At 41.5% G+C, this 18,504-nt stretch overlaps 1 protein-coding gene across 2 annotated transcripts; it reads left to right on the forward strand.

Moving 5' to 3' along the window:
• Positions 1 to 3,059: 3,059 nt before the first annotated feature.
• LOC139395951 (metastasis-associated in colon cancer protein 1-like) lies at positions 3,060 to 8,931 on the forward strand. 2 transcript variants are annotated; one of them, XM_071143262.1, is made up of 5 exons: positions 3,060 to 3,214; positions 4,519 to 4,644; positions 5,060 to 7,113; positions 7,276 to 7,464; positions 7,754 to 8,931. In XM_071143262.1, exons 1-5 carry the CDS (start codon positions 3,208 to 3,210, stop codon positions 7,955 to 7,957), a joined length of 2,580 nt encoding a protein of 859 aa, XP_070999363.1. In that variant the 5' UTR covers positions 3,060 to 3,207; the 3' UTR covers positions 7,958 to 8,931. The 2 variants fall into 2 exon arrangements, with proteins under 2 accessions (XP_070999363.1, XP_070999364.1); XM_071143263.1 differs by having other exon boundaries at positions 3,064 to 3,210.
• The last annotated feature ends 9,573 nt before the right edge of the window (positions 8,932 to 18,504 follow it).

Consider the following 18,504-nt stretch of genomic DNA (forward strand, 5'->3'; position numbering starts at 1 on the left):
CAGAGATTTTTGCAGTTCGTTCCAGTCATTGGCAGCAGAGAACTGGAAGGAGAGGCGGCCAAAGAAATAATTGGTTTTGGGGGTGACCAGAGAGATACAGTGCCTTGCGAAAGTATTCGGCCCCCTTGAACTTTGCGACCTTTTGACACATTTCAGGCTTCAAACATAAAGATATAAAACTGTATTTTTTTGTGAAGAATCAACAACAAGTGGGACACAATCATGAAATGGAACAACATTTATTGGATATTTCAAACTTTTTTAACAAATCAAAAACTGAAAAATTGGGCGTGCAAAATTATTCAGCCCCTTTACTTTCAGTGCAGCAAACTCTCTCCAGAAGTTCAGTGAGGATCTCTGAATGATCCAATGTTGACCTAAATGACTAATGATGATAAATACAATCCACCTGTGTGTAATCAAGTCTCCGTATAAATGCACCAGCACTGTGATAGTCTCAGAGGTCCGTTAAAAGTGCAGAGAGCATCATGAAGAACAAGGAACACACCAGGCAGGTCCGAGATACTGAAGTTTAAAGCCGGATTTGGATACAAAAAGATTTCCCAAGCTTTAAACATCCCAAGGAGCACTGTGCAAGCGATAATATTGAAATGGAAGGAGTATCAGACCACTGCAAATCTACCAAGACCTGGCCGTCCCTCTAAACTTTCAGCTCATACAAGGAGAAGACTGATCAGAGATGCAGCCAAGAGGCCCATGATCAGTCTGGATGAACTGCAGAGATCTACAGCTGAGGTGGGAGACTCTGTCCATAGGACAACAATCAGTTGTATATTGCACAAATCTGGCCTTTATGGAAGAGTGGCAAGAAGGAAGCCATTTCTTAAAGATATCCATAAAAAGTGTTGTTTAAAGTTTGCCACAAGCCACCTGGGAGACACACCAAACATGTGGAAGAAGGTGCTCTGGTCAGATGAAACAAAAATTGAACTTTTTGGCAACAATGCAAAACGTTATGTTTGGCGTAAAAGCAACACAGCTGAACACACCATCCCCACTGTCAAACATGGTGGTGGCAGCATCATGGTTTGGGCCTGCTTTTCTTCAGCAGGGACAGGGAAGATGGTTCAAATTGATGGGAAGATGGATGTAGCCAAATACAGGACCATTCTGGAAGAAAACCTGATGGAGTCTGCAAAAGACCTGAGACTGGGACGGAGATTTGTCTTCCAACAAGACAATGATCCAAAACATAAAGCAAAATCTACAATGGAATGGTTCAAAAATAAACATATCCAGGTGTTAGAATGGCCAAGTCAAAGTCCAGACCTGAATCCAATCGAGAATCTGTGGAAAGAACTGAAAACTGCTGTTCACAAATGCTCTCCATCCAACCTCACTGAGCTCGAGCTGTTTTGCAAGGAGGAATGGGAAAAAATGTCAGTCTCTCGATGTGCAAAACTGATAGAGACATACCCTAAGCGACTTACAGCTTTAATCGCAGCAAAAGGTGGCGCTACAAAGTATTAACTTAAGGGGGCTGAATAATTTTGCACGCCCAATTTTTCAGTTTTTGATTTGTTAAAAAAGTTTGAAATATCCAATAAATGTCGTTCCACTTCATGATTGTGTCCCACTTGTTGTTGATTCTTCACAAAAAAATACAGTTTTATATCTTTATGTTTGAAGCCTGAAATGTGGCAAAAGGTCGCAAAGTTCAAGGGGGCCGAATACTTTCGCAAGGCACTGTATACCTGCTGGAGCGCGTGCTACAGGTGGGTGATGCTATGGTGACCAGCGAGCTGAGATAAGGGAGGGCTTTACCTAGCAGGGTCTTGTAGATGATATGGAGCCAGTGGGTTTGGCGACGAGTATGAAGCGAGGGCCAGCCAACGAGAGCGTACAGGTTGCAATGGTGGGTAGTATATGGGGGCTTTGGTGACAAAACAGATGGCACTGTGATAGATTGCATCCAATTTGTTGAGTACGGTATTGGAGGCTATTTTGTAAATGACATCGCCAAAGTTGAGGATTGGTAGGATGGTCAGTTTTACAAGGGTATGTTTGGCAGCATGAGTAAAGGATGATTTGTTGCGAAATAGGAAGCCAATTCTAGATTTAACTTTGGATTGGAGATGTTGGATGTGGGTCTGGAAAGAGAGTTTACAATCTAACCAGACACCTAGGTATTTGTAGTTGTCCACGTATTCTAAGTCAGAGCCGTCCAGAGTAGTGATGTTGGACAGGCGGGCAGGTGCAGGCAGCGATCGGTTGAAGAGCATGCATTTAGTTTTACTTGTATTTAAGAGCAATTGGAGGCCACGGAAGGAGAATTGTATGGCATTGGCTGGAAGAAACACCCACGTTTATACTAAGAGAGAGGATCACAATGTTATTCACATACAGTACCAGCCAAAAGTTTGGACACACCAACTCATTCAAGGGTTTTTCTTTATTTTTACTATTTTCTACAATGTGTAATCTCAAATCTCAAATATATTTGGATTTGTTTAACACTTTTTGGGTTACTACATGATTACAAGCATTTCGCTACACTCGCATTAACATCTGCTAACCATGTGTATGTGACAAATAAAAAATTTGATTTGACATATGTGTTATTTCATAGTTTTGATGTCTTCACTATTGATCTACAATGTAGAAAATAGTAAAAAATTAAGAAAAACCCTTGAGTGAGTAGGTATGTCCAAACACATACACTAAATGCACTAATTGAGTAACACAATATATAACTTCTAATCAAAACTCTTTGTTTAAAGCAATTAGTAAATAGCTTATACGTGTGTTATTATGACCCATTATTTATAATAGCTTAAATGATTATGCATGATGAGCCAATTTTAATTGAACTGTCTGCCCTTCACATAATTGCATCCGCGGGAGAAAAAAAAAGTATCTCTACCGTAATGACAGAACACTGAACCGACCTAGTTTCTGCTGCAGTTTCAGGTGTTGCAACACTCTTTGCGTAAATACAGGATTGCATTACGGATATTGTAGTTGTATAATAAAGTTAAACCAGCTCATTTGAAGAGTAGCCTCATTGTTTTGAACTACTAGTCCCGGAATGCTTGTAGTTTCAAAGCAAACAGAAGCCGAGAGTTGTGGCGTGAAGGTGTAAAGATATGATTTGGTTAGTGTCTAAATAAGGCTATGGCGGAAACCTTATTACCATGGATCAAAAGTGAGATTCCCCGACATCTCTGATACACAGTTTGGCGAGACATGGTAAGTAAGTATTGTTACAATATTTCTGCTCTTTCTACCGACGCTGGAAATTGTAGGCAAGTGTGCAAATCTAGTAGCTGAACGGAATCATAACATTTGTATGAACATAGTACAGGTAGGTCTATCTTGTGTTTGAAAGTTTGACATCGACGCTATATATATATATATATATTTATTATTATATATATATGTCATCTTACAGAACTACATAGCCACTGGTTTACCGTAGTTGAAGCGCACAAGCGAGCGTTTGTAATACACCTGTTGACTCTGCGGAAACAGTATCTTTGTAAATCTGGCATAGACAGAGGAGCAGCATTTCTACATGTGAAAAAACAACTATTACAATAGTCATACTGTATGTAGCCAAATTTTGATGATGGTTTGTCGATGATGATGGTTTATTCACAGCTAGCTCTGTCTCTATATATTTTCTCAACGATAAGGTAGGCTATCCAACAGGTGCGCCTGAACAAGGCTTCTGTATTTCGAGATAACGAGAAGGTGAAATTCGACAGGAGGGTTGGCTACCCACCCACACACACATTCAAGAATCGGCTTTGCGGAATAACTGATTGTTGAATCCCAGACAAGAGCAACCTGTTTGTGTGCACTCGTGTACAACCCAAATTAATTATTACTGACTCACTGCGACAGCAACATAGGGTATACATGAATCATAAGAAGTATCCCTTTACGCAAACAAATTACAGCCTGAATGAATTTATGCTCTGTAAAATAGGTTACCTCAAACTAATCCCACAGGTAGCCCCAGGTAAAGAATCTCAGGTGTGAACCAGTGTGGAGGAAAATGACTAGCAATGGCATAGGGCTGGGCAATCGGGCCCAAAAATATGAATTTGAGATATCGGCCAGCCCTACTACAAAACAACTTTTGGTAAACGAAAGAAACTGTAGGCCTATCTAGATATGTTGTTTCTCTGTGTTTTCATAGGCTTTTTTTTAGATTCCGCTGTAGGCTACTTTATCCGTATTCTTAAACTATCATGTTTGTAGCCACGTTTTATAGAATAAACAGCCAGGGTAGAAAACATATAACATTGGCCAATATATTTTAGCGACCTTAACTCGACACCTAGCGACCTTGTCAAGTGGTTCGGACCTCTTGGCATAACGGTTAATGTCTTGGCTTCACAGCCGCTGGACCCGAATTCGAGCCACGGCAACCCTCCGAATTCTGAAAAATATTATATAGGTTATGCTGTGTACTCTATATTATTATGCCAACTGATTGCAATTTGAGGTGTAGTAATTGTGTGTGTAACTTATGAATCTTATTGTTTACAGATGTAAAGATGGCAGCTGTCAGAGCAAAGTCATTTCGTCGCCAAGGAAGTCTCATTAGGAGCAAATCTGAGGGGACGTTGATTGATCTAGATGACACTGGAACGCTGAACGTCAACAATTTAAATGGTAGCCTACTCTAACGTTTATGAAATATATTGTCTTTGAACTAGATGTCATTAATAGGTTTCCAAAAATCGGGTAACTTTCCCAGGTTTTCCAGAGATTCCAGTTGGAAGATTCACGGAATCAGAAGAGAATAAGCAGGAAATCCAGAAACAGGATTTTTGGAAAGCTTGGTAGTCTTGGGAAGGTTACTAGATGTTTGCAACCCTGGTTATTAAACAGTTTCAAATAGAGGATTGCATTATGTGTTTTGTACAGTAGCTCCTTTGAGTGGTACCCTCGTTTAAAATAATGCCTCTTTAAAGAGCAACAACCAGTATTGAAGCCCATTCTGTGTGATTTTACCATGCTCTCATATGTATGTTTTATATTAGTAAGTAAGGCTTTGATTTGACACAGATATTTTGTATTTTCACAGGGAGTAGTTACATAATAAATCAAGTGACAAAACATTCAGAGTGGCCTGTGTTGCAGCCGGAGGTCAAACATGGAAGTCAAACCACAAATCCATTCTGGAACAAACTGTCTATATCCAATCCGTTTTTGGATGACATTTTACACACAAACAATGACAAAACACTAAGCAATGCTGATCTCTCAGTACAGAAAGATGAACCTTCGACTCTGTTTGACACTGAGAACTTTGACGCCAGTAGCACATCTTCGGACGAAACAAACTTCGCCCATTTTGCGGATACGAAGCAAAAGAGCATAAGACAATCAGGAAGATGGAGGAGTGCCTCGGATATTCTCGACGACCAGGAGAGAAAGGAACCGAAAAGGGAAAATGGCTTCAAATTGTCAGCAGGCCCATTTCTGAATGCAGATTTTGAGTGGTTGAAAAATGACCGGGAGGCGTACAAAATGGCCTGGTTGAGTCACAGGCAGCTAACGAGGTCATGTCTTGACCTAGGCCTGATGAGTCAGAGTCCTGGATGGGCCCAGACCCAAGCCACCGACTCTCAGATAGTCTGCAAGATAGGTCACAGCGGAGGGTCACTACAGTTACCAGACTCTGATATTACCGTCCATATCCCAGAGGGCCATGTTCCTGCTGGGGAGGTTCAGGAGGTTGCACTGAAAGCCATCCTGGAGCCCCCTCACGGGCTGAACAACAACTACATGACAACCGTGAGTCCGCTCCTGGAGGTGAGTCTCAGCAACACGAGCGGAAAGGAATCCATCACGCTGGAAATGAAAATGGTCGCGGAGGTCAAGAAGGATCCGATAAGTCAGGTCATGACCACATTTGTGGGACTAGTGTCCAACAAGAGAGAGGGACCTTATCAGAAAGTCAAGGACTGTTACATTTACAAGAACATCATGCAGATGAGTCTTCAAGACTTAAAGTCTAATTTCTATGTTATTGTAGCCGCAGAGGCCTCGGTTATCCAGCCCCCTGCTACATCCGTTTGGGATTACCTGGATCGTCAAGTCACCGTCGCCGTTTATGGCCCAAAGTATATCCATCCATCTTTCAAAGTGGTCGTGGTCGTCTCTTGCCACGATAACGTTCCACCGAGGCTTCCGTTCTCAGATATCCACAGGGGCAGCAGAAACTTGCCCCCTCTGGTGCTACAGCTCTGGGAGAAGCACCAGTTTAGCCCAGAGAGACTGAATGACCTACACATTGCGACTTCCGTCTTAGCGTCAAAGTTCGAAGTCAAAGCCCAGGATAAAAGGAAAGAGGTGAAACAAGGGCTACTCAAACTGGGTAAAGTCATTCACCTGCCTCTTGAGCTGGCCAAGATGGGCAATGGGGAGATGGATTCCTTTAAACTATGCCTCCAGGTGAGGGATTCAAACAGCGTCACAGTAGCAGAGTTCCAGGTGTCTTCCCCTGCAGCGGCACCTATTCGCTCTGAAAAGCGAGATCCCGTGCGAAACAACATGTGTCAATCGCTATCTATACCGGAGGAATCCGTCCCAGAGTTCCCCAAATTCTGGACCAGACCTGTGAAGGTGCAGTGTTACGGGGTGGCACTGAAGTCAGTGCTCCGGCAACCGCGAGTGGAGTACCTCCTGGAGTACTTCAAGGGTGACACCGTGGCTCTCCTCTCCAGAGAGACCGTGAGGTCGGTGGGCCAGTCCAAAGTCAAGGAGTGGTACATCGGCTTCCTCCGAGGCAGGACCGGCCTGGTCCATTGCAAGAACGTCAAGCTCATCACCCGAGACCAAGTGATCGACTTCAACGGCACTGACTTCACCACCGAGACCCTCTTGGACAACATGGCACTGCCGTTCAAGAAGCTCACCTACATCTACTCAGACATCCAGACACTGGTGACTGAACACATCCCCAGCTGGAGGGGCTTCGCTGATGCCCTGGGCTACTCGAGCTTGTTGCTGGACACAATCACACGGAGACATGCTGAAACAGAAGCCGAGAAGGTGGCCTGCGTGCTGGAGAAACTGAAGGAGGACTGCCACACTGAGAACAGCAAGAAGAAGTTCCAGCACAAGCTCATGATCGTAAGTGTAGAAAGGACGGGACATGTTTGATAGTATTCCGGTTTAGAGAAGAATCTTCAAACCAGCTTGACCTTTGTTTTGAATAACTTTTTCTCTTTTCCAATTGCGCTTCATTTGTTGCATTTCAAGTAAGTGTTTTATATGTTGCTTTTTCCATCCTAGGGTCTGTTGAAGATGGACTCTCAGGCTCTAGTGGCTCATCTGATCCAGAACACGGTCATCCTGTCCACAGCGGTGGAGCTGGGTATCAGGTGGAGGGAGCTCGCTGAGAGGCTGGGGAAACTCTCCAGTGCTCAGATCGCTGCTTACGAGGCACCACACCGGGGGAAGAGTGGAGAAGTTAGCGTCGTGGTTAGTTCATTTGACTTTTATTTGTTCTATTTAGGAAAATGTGTTGTTCTTAGGAGATCACCCCTTCATGATCTCATTGGATCAACAGACAACGATTAGGGAGGCTGTACCAATACTTTTTTTGTATAGTCCATTATAGATGTGCTGTAGATTTATTTCAACTGCTTTCATTGTACCATTTACACCCTGCGTATCCTGTGCATATGACGAATAAACTCTGATTTGATAGTTAGTTGATAGTTCGAGAATCTATCAACTGAACTTGTGGATCCTCCTCTCTCTATTGTAGTCTATGTGGAAACCTGCCTATGACTTCCTGTACTCATGGAGCCAGCTGTACGGGGAGGGCTACCAGGACATGATCCAGGACCTCCACCTGGCCCTAGACAAGATGAAGAGCCCAATCACCAGACAGTGGAGGCAGCTGACCGGGGCGCTAATCGCAGTCAACTGTCTGGAGATCCTCAGGGTCTCAGCCTTCACCAAACCATAGAACCATAGAACCCCACTGAGGAGAAGAATGAGCACGCTGGAGAGCTCAAATGGGTAACAACTGTAGAACTGAGGCCACAGAGGCCCTTTGATCAAGCTTACTGCAGTTCCCACTGTCTTTGAATATGGAGGTCCTTGTTACGATGCAGAGGGGGAGACGAAGATGAAGTCTGTTTGTTCTTGTTCTTGTGTCATGTCGTCTTTGCCCACTTTGTCAGAGTTTCTTCTTAGAGTTCAGTTCATGTCGTAAACATAATTATACCTATATTTAATTATTCATTGTGGCTAGATACTTAAACTATATTGCTAGATTTTGTTCATACAAAGCCAGAACCAGTGTATGGACAGATTCTGTTACACAGGATGCAAACGAACATATATCTCAGCCATATTAACCATATGTATCTTTACATGAGTTTTATAAAGGTTTCATTTTGATATTTTGTCTAACAGATATCTGCTTCCTTTGACATAATTTCTTAAGACCAAACAGCAGAAACTATATTGAGGTCTGTTACTTTGGGTTTTTCTGTTTGACACTATGTGATAGCGCTTGTTATTGATTTGACATTAATAGTGAGGCAACATACAGTAGAGTTAGCACTTCCAGTTGTCACACGGTTTCATACCTTTTATATTTTATGTTACAATGTTACATGAAATCCCCCTGGTTTTTTATTACATTTTACATTTATTTACGTTTATTTTAGCTGTATTTACGCTCATTTTAGTTAAGGTTGGAAGGGATCACATTTGTTTTATCTGCCAGATCCAATCCTCAGTATTCACATTGCTATTTTTTAACTCCGTGTCTTAAGCCCATACACTCAAACCTTTTTCAGTGCATTTAGTTTTGTCTACTTGAAAATAGCATATTATGTTAAAATATATTTTAAATATGTAATATAATGTAAAACAACCTTGTTGTGATTTTTCAGAAATATAATATTTCACAATGATGATATATAACTGAAATAGTGACCTGGTGTGTATGAATTAATATCACTTACATTTAGACAGATAAGTAATATATAACTGAAATGGTGACCTGGTGTGTATGAATTAATATCACTTACATTTAGACAGATAAGTAATATATAACTGAAATGGTGACCTGGTGTGTATGAATTAATATCACTTACATTTAGACAGATAAGTAATATATAACTGAAATGGTGACCTGGTGTGTATGAATTAATATCACTTACATTTTGACAGATAAGTAATATATAACTGAAATGGTGACCTGGTGTGTATGAATTAATATCACTTACATTTAGACAGATAAGTAATATATAACTGAAATGGTGACCTGGTGTGTATGAATTAATATCACTTACATTTAGACAGATAAGTAATATATAACTGAAATGGTGACCTGGTGTGTATGAATTAATATCACTTACATTTTGACAGATAAGTAATATATAACTGAAATGGTGACCTGGTGTGTATGAAGTATGAATTAATATCACTTACATTTTGACAGATAAGTAATATATGACTATTTTCAATGATTTGTCAACTAAAGTAGTTAATTGAGAAGAAGATCAATTATTTATGTTGTGAATCACATGTCTTGTAAGAGTAGCAGGGATAGTGAGCAGTAAGGGTCTGTGTCTTGCATTGTGGGTAGTGTAATAATGTGACAAGATACTACGAGTAGTGTCATGCGGTTCACTTTGGTCTCTAACATGTCACATCCGTTCAGTTAAAGATAAATGAGAATATTTGGGTTCCGTTAGGGACGTGCATTGACCCTAATACTGAAGTCTGTTCATGATTGAAACGACTTGATTTACCATGGCAATAACACTTTAATTACATAGGCCTAGATCACATTCTCTGTACAGACAGATTGTATCCACAGAGGAAACCCTTCAGTTAAAAGACCTGAAGCTGAAATTCATCTGAAACTCCCAATCCTAACTCCCCAATTTATAAGCAATGAATCCTGTCCTTGAACCCTATATGAACCCTATATATGATTGAATCCTGCCCTTGAACCCTATATATGATTGAATCCTGTCCTTGAACCCTATATATGATTGAATCCTGTCCTTGAACCCTATATATGATTGAATCCTGTCCTTGAACCCTATATATGATTGAATCCTGTCCTTGAACCCTATATATGACTGAATCTTGTCCTATAATTTCCTGGCTGTGTGTTTTCTGTTGACTTACTCTTGTTGACCTTTTTAGTTTGACTTTCTCTCCTCTGTTTATTTAAGCTGGTTTCAACTGGGAGTTGCATTGTATGGTCTTTAGTCTTTATCTGTTGGCGTTGGCAACGGGGAAGCTCAGGATGTCTATCCTGTTTCTGTTTGGTATTACAGGTGAATGTTATGACTACATACATTCTGGCTTAAAATAGAAGAACAGTATATCATAAAAGTGAGTACACCCCTCACATTTTTGTAAATATGAGTATATCTTTTCATGTGACAACACTGAAGAAATGGCACTTTGCTACAATGTAAAGTAGTGCGTGTACAGCTTGTATAACCGTGTAAATTTGCTGTTCCCTCAAAATAACTCAACACACAGCCATTAATATCTAAACCACTGGCAACAAAAGTGAGTACACCCCTAAGTGAAAATGTCCAAATTGGGCCCAAAGTGTCAATATTTTGTGTGGCCACCATCATTTTCCAGCACTGTCTTAACCCTCTTGGGCCTGGAGTTCACCAGAGCTTCACAGATTGCCACTGGAGTCCTCTTCCACTCCTCCATGACGACATCACTGAGCTGGTGGATGTTAGAGACCTTGCACTCCTCCACCTTCCATTTGAGGATGTCCCACAGATGCTCAATAGGGTTTAGGTCTGGAGACATGCTTGGCCAGTGCATCACCTTTACCCTCAGCTTCTTTAGCAAGGCAGTGGTCGTCTTGGAGGTGTGTTTGGGGTCGTTATCATGTTGGAATACTGCCCTGCGGCCCAGTCTCCGAAGGGAGGGGATCATGCTCTGCTTCAGTGTGTCACAGTACATGTTGGCATTCATGTTTCCCTCAATGAACTGTAGCTCCCCAGTGCCGGCAGCACTCATGCAGCCCCAGACCCTGACACTCCCACCACCAGGCAATACACACTTGTCTTTGAACTCCTCACCTGGTTGCCGCCACACATGCTTGACACCATCTGAACCAAATAAGTTTATCTTGGTCTCATCAGACCACAGGACATGGTTCCAGTAATCCATGTCCTTAGTCTGCTTGTCTTCAGCAAACTGCGGGCTTTCTTGTGCATCATCTTTAGAATAGGCTTCCTTCTGGGACGACAGCCATGCAGACCAATTTGATGCAGTGTACGGCGTATGGTCTGAGCACTGACAAGCTGACCCCCCCCCCCACCCCTTCAACCTCTGCAGCAATGCTGGCAGCACTCATACGTCTATTTCCCAAAGACAACCACTGGATATGACGCTGAGCACGTGCACTCAGCTTCTTTGGTCGACCATGGCGAGGCCTGTTCTGAGTGGAACCTGTCCAGTTAAACCGCTGTATGGTCTTGGCCACCGTGCTGCAGCTCAGTTTCAGGGTCTTGGCAATCGTCTTATAGCCCAGGCCATCTTTATATAGAGCAACAATTCTTTTTTTCCGATCCTCAGAGAGTTCTTTGCCATGAGGTGCCATGTTGAACTTCCAGTGACCAGTCAGTATGAGGGAGTGTGAGAGCGATGACACCAAATTTAACACACCTGCTCCCCATTCACACCTGAGACCTTGTAACACTAATGAGTCACATGACACCGGGGAGGGAAAATGGCTAATTGGGCCCAATTTGGACATTTTCACTTAGGGGTGTACTCCCTTTTGTTGCCAGTGGTTTAGACATTAATGGCTGTGTGTTGAGTTATTTTGAGGGGACAGCAAATTTACACGGTTATACAAGCTGTACACTCACTACTTTACATTGTAGCAAAGTGTCATTTCTTCAGTGTTGTCACATGAAAAGATATACTCAAATATTTACAAAAATGTGAGGGGTGTACTCACTTTTGTGATATACTGTATAATATACTGTATGTACCTCCTTCCTAATACATTTACAGTCCTAAAGCAAGAAGATATTCTGTATAGTTTTAAACAATGTCTGTTACATTATGACTAGTGAAATATCTTGTCATTGAAGTGATTTCTAGTTCATCTGTTGTTGACACCAGAGAGACAGTAGTCTTATTCAATATCCTGGTAATATTCCATCCAGATAGTGGACCAGTGACATGTTACTGGACCAGCATCAAGTGTAGATTAATTATGGAGCTGTGACACTTCATTTATACATGGGAAGACGACATCTCACTGGGCAAAACATCAAGTGATTGATGGATAAAACTCTGGGATTAATTGGGCGATCTAATTTCTCCCGCACTGAAATGGAAGTCCGGGCCGATCCCAGATTAGGCTGACCAAGTCAAAACTTTGCCATGCGAGGGCGGAGGCACAAAGAGTGCTGTAAAACACCAGAGCGGAGAATACACTGAAGTCAATTGCCCGCACTGACTGAAACTTTAGATTGATTTATAAAAGGGATTCTGTGACTCTGACCAACGCTTGAATGTGCACTTTAAAAGAGGCAATAGCTGAGATCCTATATTACATTTTAAGCACTATGGGACGGTTTCCCAGACACAGTTTAGGTCCAGTAATGGACTAACAATACATCTCAACAGAGAATCTCCATTGAAAGTTATTTTTTGTCCAGGACTATATAGGCTTAATCGCTGTCTGGGAAAAAGGCCCTACATGGTGGTAAATGTACAGTAACAGTCAACGCCAACCCCTCATTCTGCACTGAGGAAACAAGAAATTGTTACTATGTATTTTCATATACATGTAAAAAGAGGGATGGATATCACTCCTCCAGCTTGCAGGGGCAGTATTCTTTCCTTCTCTGTCAGACTGGTCAGCAGCATGAGAGACAGAGTTCATGTGTCATGTGTTGCTGCCATGCTGTGTTGTTGTCTTAGGTCTCTCTTTATGTAGTGTTTTGGTGTCTTAGGTCTCTCTTTATGTGGTGTTGTGGTGACTTAGCTCTCTCTTTATGTAGTGTTGTGGTGTCTTAGGTCTATCTTTATGTAGTGTTGTGGTGTCGTAGGTCTCTCTTTATGTAATGTTGTGGTGTCTTAGGTCTCTTTATGTAGTGTTGTGGTGTCTTAGGTCTCTCTTTATGTAGTGTTGTGGTGTCTTAGGTCTCTCTTTATGTAGTGTTGTGGTGTCTTAGGTCTCTCTTTATGTAGTGTTGTGGTGTCGTAGGTCTCTCTTTATGTAATGTTGTGGTGTCTTAGGTCTCTTTATGTAGTGTTGTGGTGTCTTAGGTCTCTCTTTATGTAGTGTTGTGGTGTCGTAGGTCTCTCTTTATGTAGTGTTGTGGTGTCTTAGCTCTCTCTTTATCAAGTGTTGTGGTGTCTTAGCTCTCTCTTTATGTGGTGTTGTGGTGTCTTAGCTCTCTCTTTATGTAGTGTTGTGGTGTCTTAGGTCTCTCTTTATGTAGTGTTGTGGTGTCTTAGGTCTCTCTTTATGTAGTGTTGTGGTTTCTTAGGTCTCTCTTTATGAAGTGTTGTGGTGTCTTAGCTCTCTCTTTATGTGGTGTTGTGGTGTCTTAGCTCTCTCTTTATGTAGTGTTGTGGTGTCTTAGGTCTCTCTTTATGTAGTGTTGTGGTGTCTTAGGTCTCTCTTTATGTAGTGTTGTGGTGTCTTAGGTCTCTCTTTATGAAGTGTTGTGGTGTCTTAGGTCTCTATTTATGTAGTGTTGTGGTGTCTTAGCTCTCTCTTTATGTAGTGTTGTGGTGTCTTAGGTCTCTCTTTATGTAGTGTTGTGGTGTCTTAGGTCTCTCTTTATGTAGTGTTGTGGTTTCTTAGGTCTCTCTTTATGAAGTGTTGTGGTGTCTTAGGTCTCTCTTTATGTAGTGTTGTGGTGTCTTAGCTCTCTCTTTATGTAGTGTTGTGGTGTCTTAGGTCTCTCTTTATGTAGTGTTGTGGTTTCTTAGGTCTCTCTTTATGTAGTGTTGTGGTGTCTTAGGTCTCTCTTTATGAAGTGTTGTGGTGTCTTAGGTCTCTCTTTATGTAGTGTTGTGGTGTCTTAGCTCTCTCTTTATGTAGTGTTGTGGTGTCTTAGCTCTCTCTTTATGTAGTGTTGTGGTGTCTTAGGTCTCTCTTTATGTAGTGTTGTGGTGTCTTAGGTCTCTCTTTATGTAGTGTTGTGGTGTCTTAGGTCTCTCTTTATGTAGTGTTGTGGTGTCTTAGGTCTCTCTTTATGTAGTGTTGTGGTGTCTTAGGTCTATCTTTATGTAGTGTTGTGGTGTCTTAGGTCTCTCTTTATGAAGTGTTGTGGTGTCTTAGGTCTCTCTTTATGAAGTGTTGTGGTGTCTTAGGTCTCTCTTTATGTAGTGTTGTGGTGTCTTAGGTCTATCTTTATGTAGTGTTGTGGTGTCGTAGGTCTCTCTTTATGTAATGTTGTGGTGTCTTAGGTCTCTTTATGTAGTGTTGTGGTGTCTTAGGTCTCTCTTTATGTAGTGTTGTGGTGTCTTAGGTCTCTCTTTATGTAGTGTTGTGGTGTCGTAGGTCTCTCTTTATGTAATGTTGTGGTGTCTTAGGTCTCTTTATGTAGTGTTGTGGTGTCTTAGGTCTCTCTTTATGTAGTGTTGTGGTGTCGTAGGTCTCTCTTTATGTAGTGTTGTGGTGTCTTAGCTCTCTCTTTATCAAGTGTTGTGGTGTCTTAGCTCTCTCTTTATGTGGTGTTGTGGTGTCTTAGCTCTCTCTTTATGTAGTGTTGTGGTGTCTTAGGTCTCTCTTTATGTAGTGTTGTGGTGTCTTAGGTCTCTCTTTATGTAGTGTTGTGGTTTCTTAGGTCTCTCTTTATGAAGTGTTGTGGTGTCTTAGCTCTCTCTTTATGTGGTGTTGTGGTGTCTTAGCTCTCTCTTTATGTAGTGTTGTGGTGTCTTAGGTCTCTCTTTATGTAGTGTTGTGGTGTCTTAGGTCTCTCTTTATGTAGTGTTGTGGTGTCTTAGGTCTCTCTTTATGAAGTGTTGTGGTGTCTTAGGTCTCTATTTATGTAGTGTTGTGGTGTCTTAGCTCTCTCTTTATGTAGTGTTGTGGTGTCTTAGGTCTCTCTTTATGTAGTGTTGTGGTGTCTTAGGTCTCTCTTTATGTAGTGTTGTGGTTTCTTAGGTCTCTCTTTATGAAGTGTTGTGGTGTCTTAGGTCTCTCTTTATGTAGTGTTGTGGTGTCTTAGCTCTCTCTTTATGTAGTGTTGTGGTGTCTTAGGTCTCTCTTTATGTAGTGTTGTGGTTTCTTAGGTCTCTCTTTATGTAGTGTTGTGGTGTCTTAGGTCTCTCTTTATGAAGTGTTGTGGTGTCTTAGGTCTCTCTTTATGTAGTGTTGTGGTGTCTTAGCTCTCTCTTTATGTAGTGTTGTGGTGTCTTAGCTCTCTCTTTATGTAGTGTTGTGGTGTCTTAGCTCTCTCTTTATGTAGTGTTGTGGTGTCTTAGGTCTCTCTTTATGTAGTGTTGTGGTGTCTTAGGTCTCTCTTTATGTAGTGTTGTGGTGTCTTAGGTCTATCTTTATGTAGTGTTGTGGTGTCGTAGGTCTCTCTTTATGTAATGTTGTGGTGTCTTAGGTCTCTTTATGTAGTGTTGTGGTGTCTTAGGTCTCTCTTTATGTAGTGTTGTGGTGTCTTAGGTCTCTCTTTATGTAGTGTTGTGGTGTCGTAGGTCTCTCTTTATGTAATGTTGTGGTGTCTTAGGTCTCTTTATGTAGTGTTGTGGTGTCTTAGGTCTCTCTTTATGTAGTGTTGTGGTGTCGTAGGTCTCTCTTTATGTAGTGTTGTGGTGTCTTAGCTCTCTCTTTATCAAGTGTTGTGGTGTCTTAGCTCTCTCTTTATGTGGTGTTGTGGTGTCTTAGCTCTCTCTTTATGTAGTGTTGTGGTGTCTTAGGTCTCTCTTTATGTAGTGTTGTGGTGTCTTAGGTCTCTCTTTATGTAGTGTTGTGGTTTCTTAGGTCTCTCTTTATGAAGTGTTGTGGTGTCTTAGCTCTCTCTTTATGTGGTGTTGTGGTGTCTTAGCTCTCTCTTTATGTAGTGTTGTGGTGTCTTAGGTCTCTCTTTATGTAGTGTTGTGGTGTCTTAGGTCTCTCTTTATGTAGTGTTGTGGTGTCTTAGGTCTCTCTTTATGAAGTGTTGTGGTGTCTTAGGTCTCTATTTATGTAGTGTTGTGGTGTCTTAGCTCTCTCTTTATGTAGTGTTGTGGTGTCTTAGGTCTCTCTTTATGTAGTGTTGTGGTGTCTTAGGTCTCTCTTTATGTAGTGTTGTGGTTTCTTAGGTCTCTCTTTATGAAGTGTTGTGGTGTCTTAGGTCTCTCTTTATGTAGTGTTGTGGTGTCTTAGCTCTCTCTTTATGTAGTGTTGTGGTGTCTTAGGTCTCTCTTTATGTAGTGTTGTGGTTTCTTAGGTCTCTCTTTATGTAGTGTTGTGGTGTCTTAGGTCTCTCTTTATGAAGTGTTGTGGTGTCTTAGGTCTCTCTTTATGTAGTGTTGTGGTGTCTTAGCTCTCTCTTTATGTAGTGTTGTGGTGTCTTAGCTCTCTCTTTATGTAGTGTTGTGGTGTCTTAGCTCTCTCTTTATGTAGTGTTGTGGTGTCTTAGGTCTCTCTTTATGTAGTGTTGTGGTGTCTTAGGTCTCTCTTTATGTAGTGTTGTGGTGTCTTAGGTCTCTCTTTATGTAGTGTTGTGGTGTCTTAGGTCTATCTTTATGTAGTGTTGTGGTGTCTTAGGTCTCTCTTTATGAAGTGTTGTGGTGTCTTAGGTCTCTCTTTATGAAGTGTTGTGGTGTCTTAGGTCTCTCTTTATGTAGTGTTGTGGTGTCTTAGGTCTCTCTTTATGTAGTGTTGTGGTGTCTTAGGTCTCTCTTTATGTAGTGTTGTGGTGTCTTAGGTCTATCTTTATGTAGTGTTGTGGTGTCTTAGGTCTCTCTTTATGAAGTGTTGTGGTGTCTTAGGTCTCTCTTTATGTAGTGTTGTGGTGTCGTAGGTCTCTCTTTATGTAATGTTGTGGTGTCTTAGGTCTCTTTATGTAGTGTTGTGGTGTCTTAGGTCTCTCTTTATGTAGTGTTGTGGTGTTGTAGGTCTCTCTTTATGTAGTGTTGTGGTGTCTTAGCTCTCTCTTTATCAAGTGTTGTGGTGTCTTAGCTCTCTCTTTATGTGGTGTTGTGGTGTCTTAGCTCTCTCTTTATGTAGTGTTGTGGTGTCTTAGGTCTCTCTTTATGTAGTGTTGTGGTGTCTTAGGTCTCTCTTTATGTAGTGTTGTGGTTTCTTAGGTCTCTCTTTATGAAGTGTTGTGGTGTCTTAGCTCTCTCTTTATGTGGTGTTGTGGTGTCTTAGCTCTCTCTTTATGTAGTGTTGTGGTGTCTTAGGTCTCTCTTTATGTAGTGTTGTGGTGTCTTAGGTCTCTCTTTATGTAGTGTTGTGGTGTCTTAGGTCTCTCTTTATGAAGTGTTGTGGTGTCTTAGGTCTCTATTTATGTAGTGTTGTGGTGTCTTAGCTCTCTCTTTATGTAGTGTTGTGGTGTCTTAGGTCTCTCTTTATGTAGTGTTGTGGTTTCTTAGGTCTCTCTTTATGAAGTGTTGTGGTGTCTTAGGTCTCTCTTTATGTAGTGTTGTGGTGTCTTAGCTCTCTCTTTATGTAGTGTTGTGGTGTCTTAGGTCTCTCTTTATGTAGTGTTGTGGTTTCTTAGGTCTCTCTTTATGTAGTGTTGTGGTGTCTTAGGTCTCTCTTTATGAAGTGTTGTGGTGTCTTAGGTCTCTCTTTATGTAGTGTTGTGGTGTCTTAGCTCTCTCTTTATGTAGTGTTGTGGTGTCTTAGCTCTCTCTTTATGTAGTGTTGTGGTGTCTTAGGTCTCTCTTTATGTAGTGTTGTGGTGTCTTAGGTCTCTCTTTATGTAGTGTTGTGGTGTCTTAGGTCTCTCTTTATGTAGTGTTGTGGTGTCTTAGGTCTCTCTTTATGTAGTGTTGTGGTGTCTTAGGTCTCTCTTTATGTAGTGTTGTGGTGTCTTAGGTCTATCTTTATGTAGTGTTGTGGTGTCTTAGGTCTCTCTTTATGAAGTGTTGTGGTGTCTTAGGTCTCTCTTTATGAAGTGTTGTGGTGTCTTAGGTCTCTCTTTATGTAGTGTTGTGGTGTCTTAGGTCTCTCTTTATGTAGTGTTGTGGTGTCTTAGGTCTCTCTTTATGAAGTGTTGTGGTGTCTTAGGTCTCTCTTTATGTAGTGTTGTGGTGTCGTAGGTCTCTCTTTATGTAATGTTGTGGTGTCTTAGGTCTCTTTATGTAGTGTTGTGGTGTCTTAGGTCTCTCTTTATGTAGTGTTGTGGTGTTGTAGGTCTCTCTTTATGTAGTGTTGTGGTGTCTTAGCTCTCTCTTTATCAAGTGTTGTGGTGTCTTAGCTCTCTCTTTATGTGGTGTTGTGGTGTCTTAGCTCTCTCTTTATGTAGTGTTGTGGTGTCTTAGGTCTCTCTTTATGTAGTGTTGTGGTGTCTTAGGTCTCTCTTTATGTAGTGTTGT

The sequence above is a fragment of the Oncorhynchus clarkii genome, unplaced genomic scaffold (assembly GCF_045791955.1).
Source record: "Oncorhynchus clarkii lewisi isolate Uvic-CL-2024 unplaced genomic scaffold, UVic_Ocla_1.0 unplaced_contig_7590_pilon_pilon, whole genome shotgun sequence".
In the NCBI taxonomy this organism is placed as follows: Eukaryota; Metazoa; Chordata; class Actinopteri; order Salmoniformes; family Salmonidae; genus Oncorhynchus; species Oncorhynchus clarkii.

What these genes read in the sequence shown, in the direction of transcription:
- LOC139395951 (XM_071143262.1), top strand. An exon ending in GAACGTCAACAATTTAAATG is followed by an intron (nt 4,645 to 5,059) that starts GTAGCCTACTCT and finishes GTATTTTCACAG; the next exon opens with GGAGTAGTTACATAATAAAT. An exon ending in TCCAGCACAAGCTCATGATC is followed by an intron (nt 7,114 to 7,275) that starts GTAAGTGTAGAA and finishes TTTCCATCCTAG; the next exon opens with GGTCTGTTGAAGATGGACTC.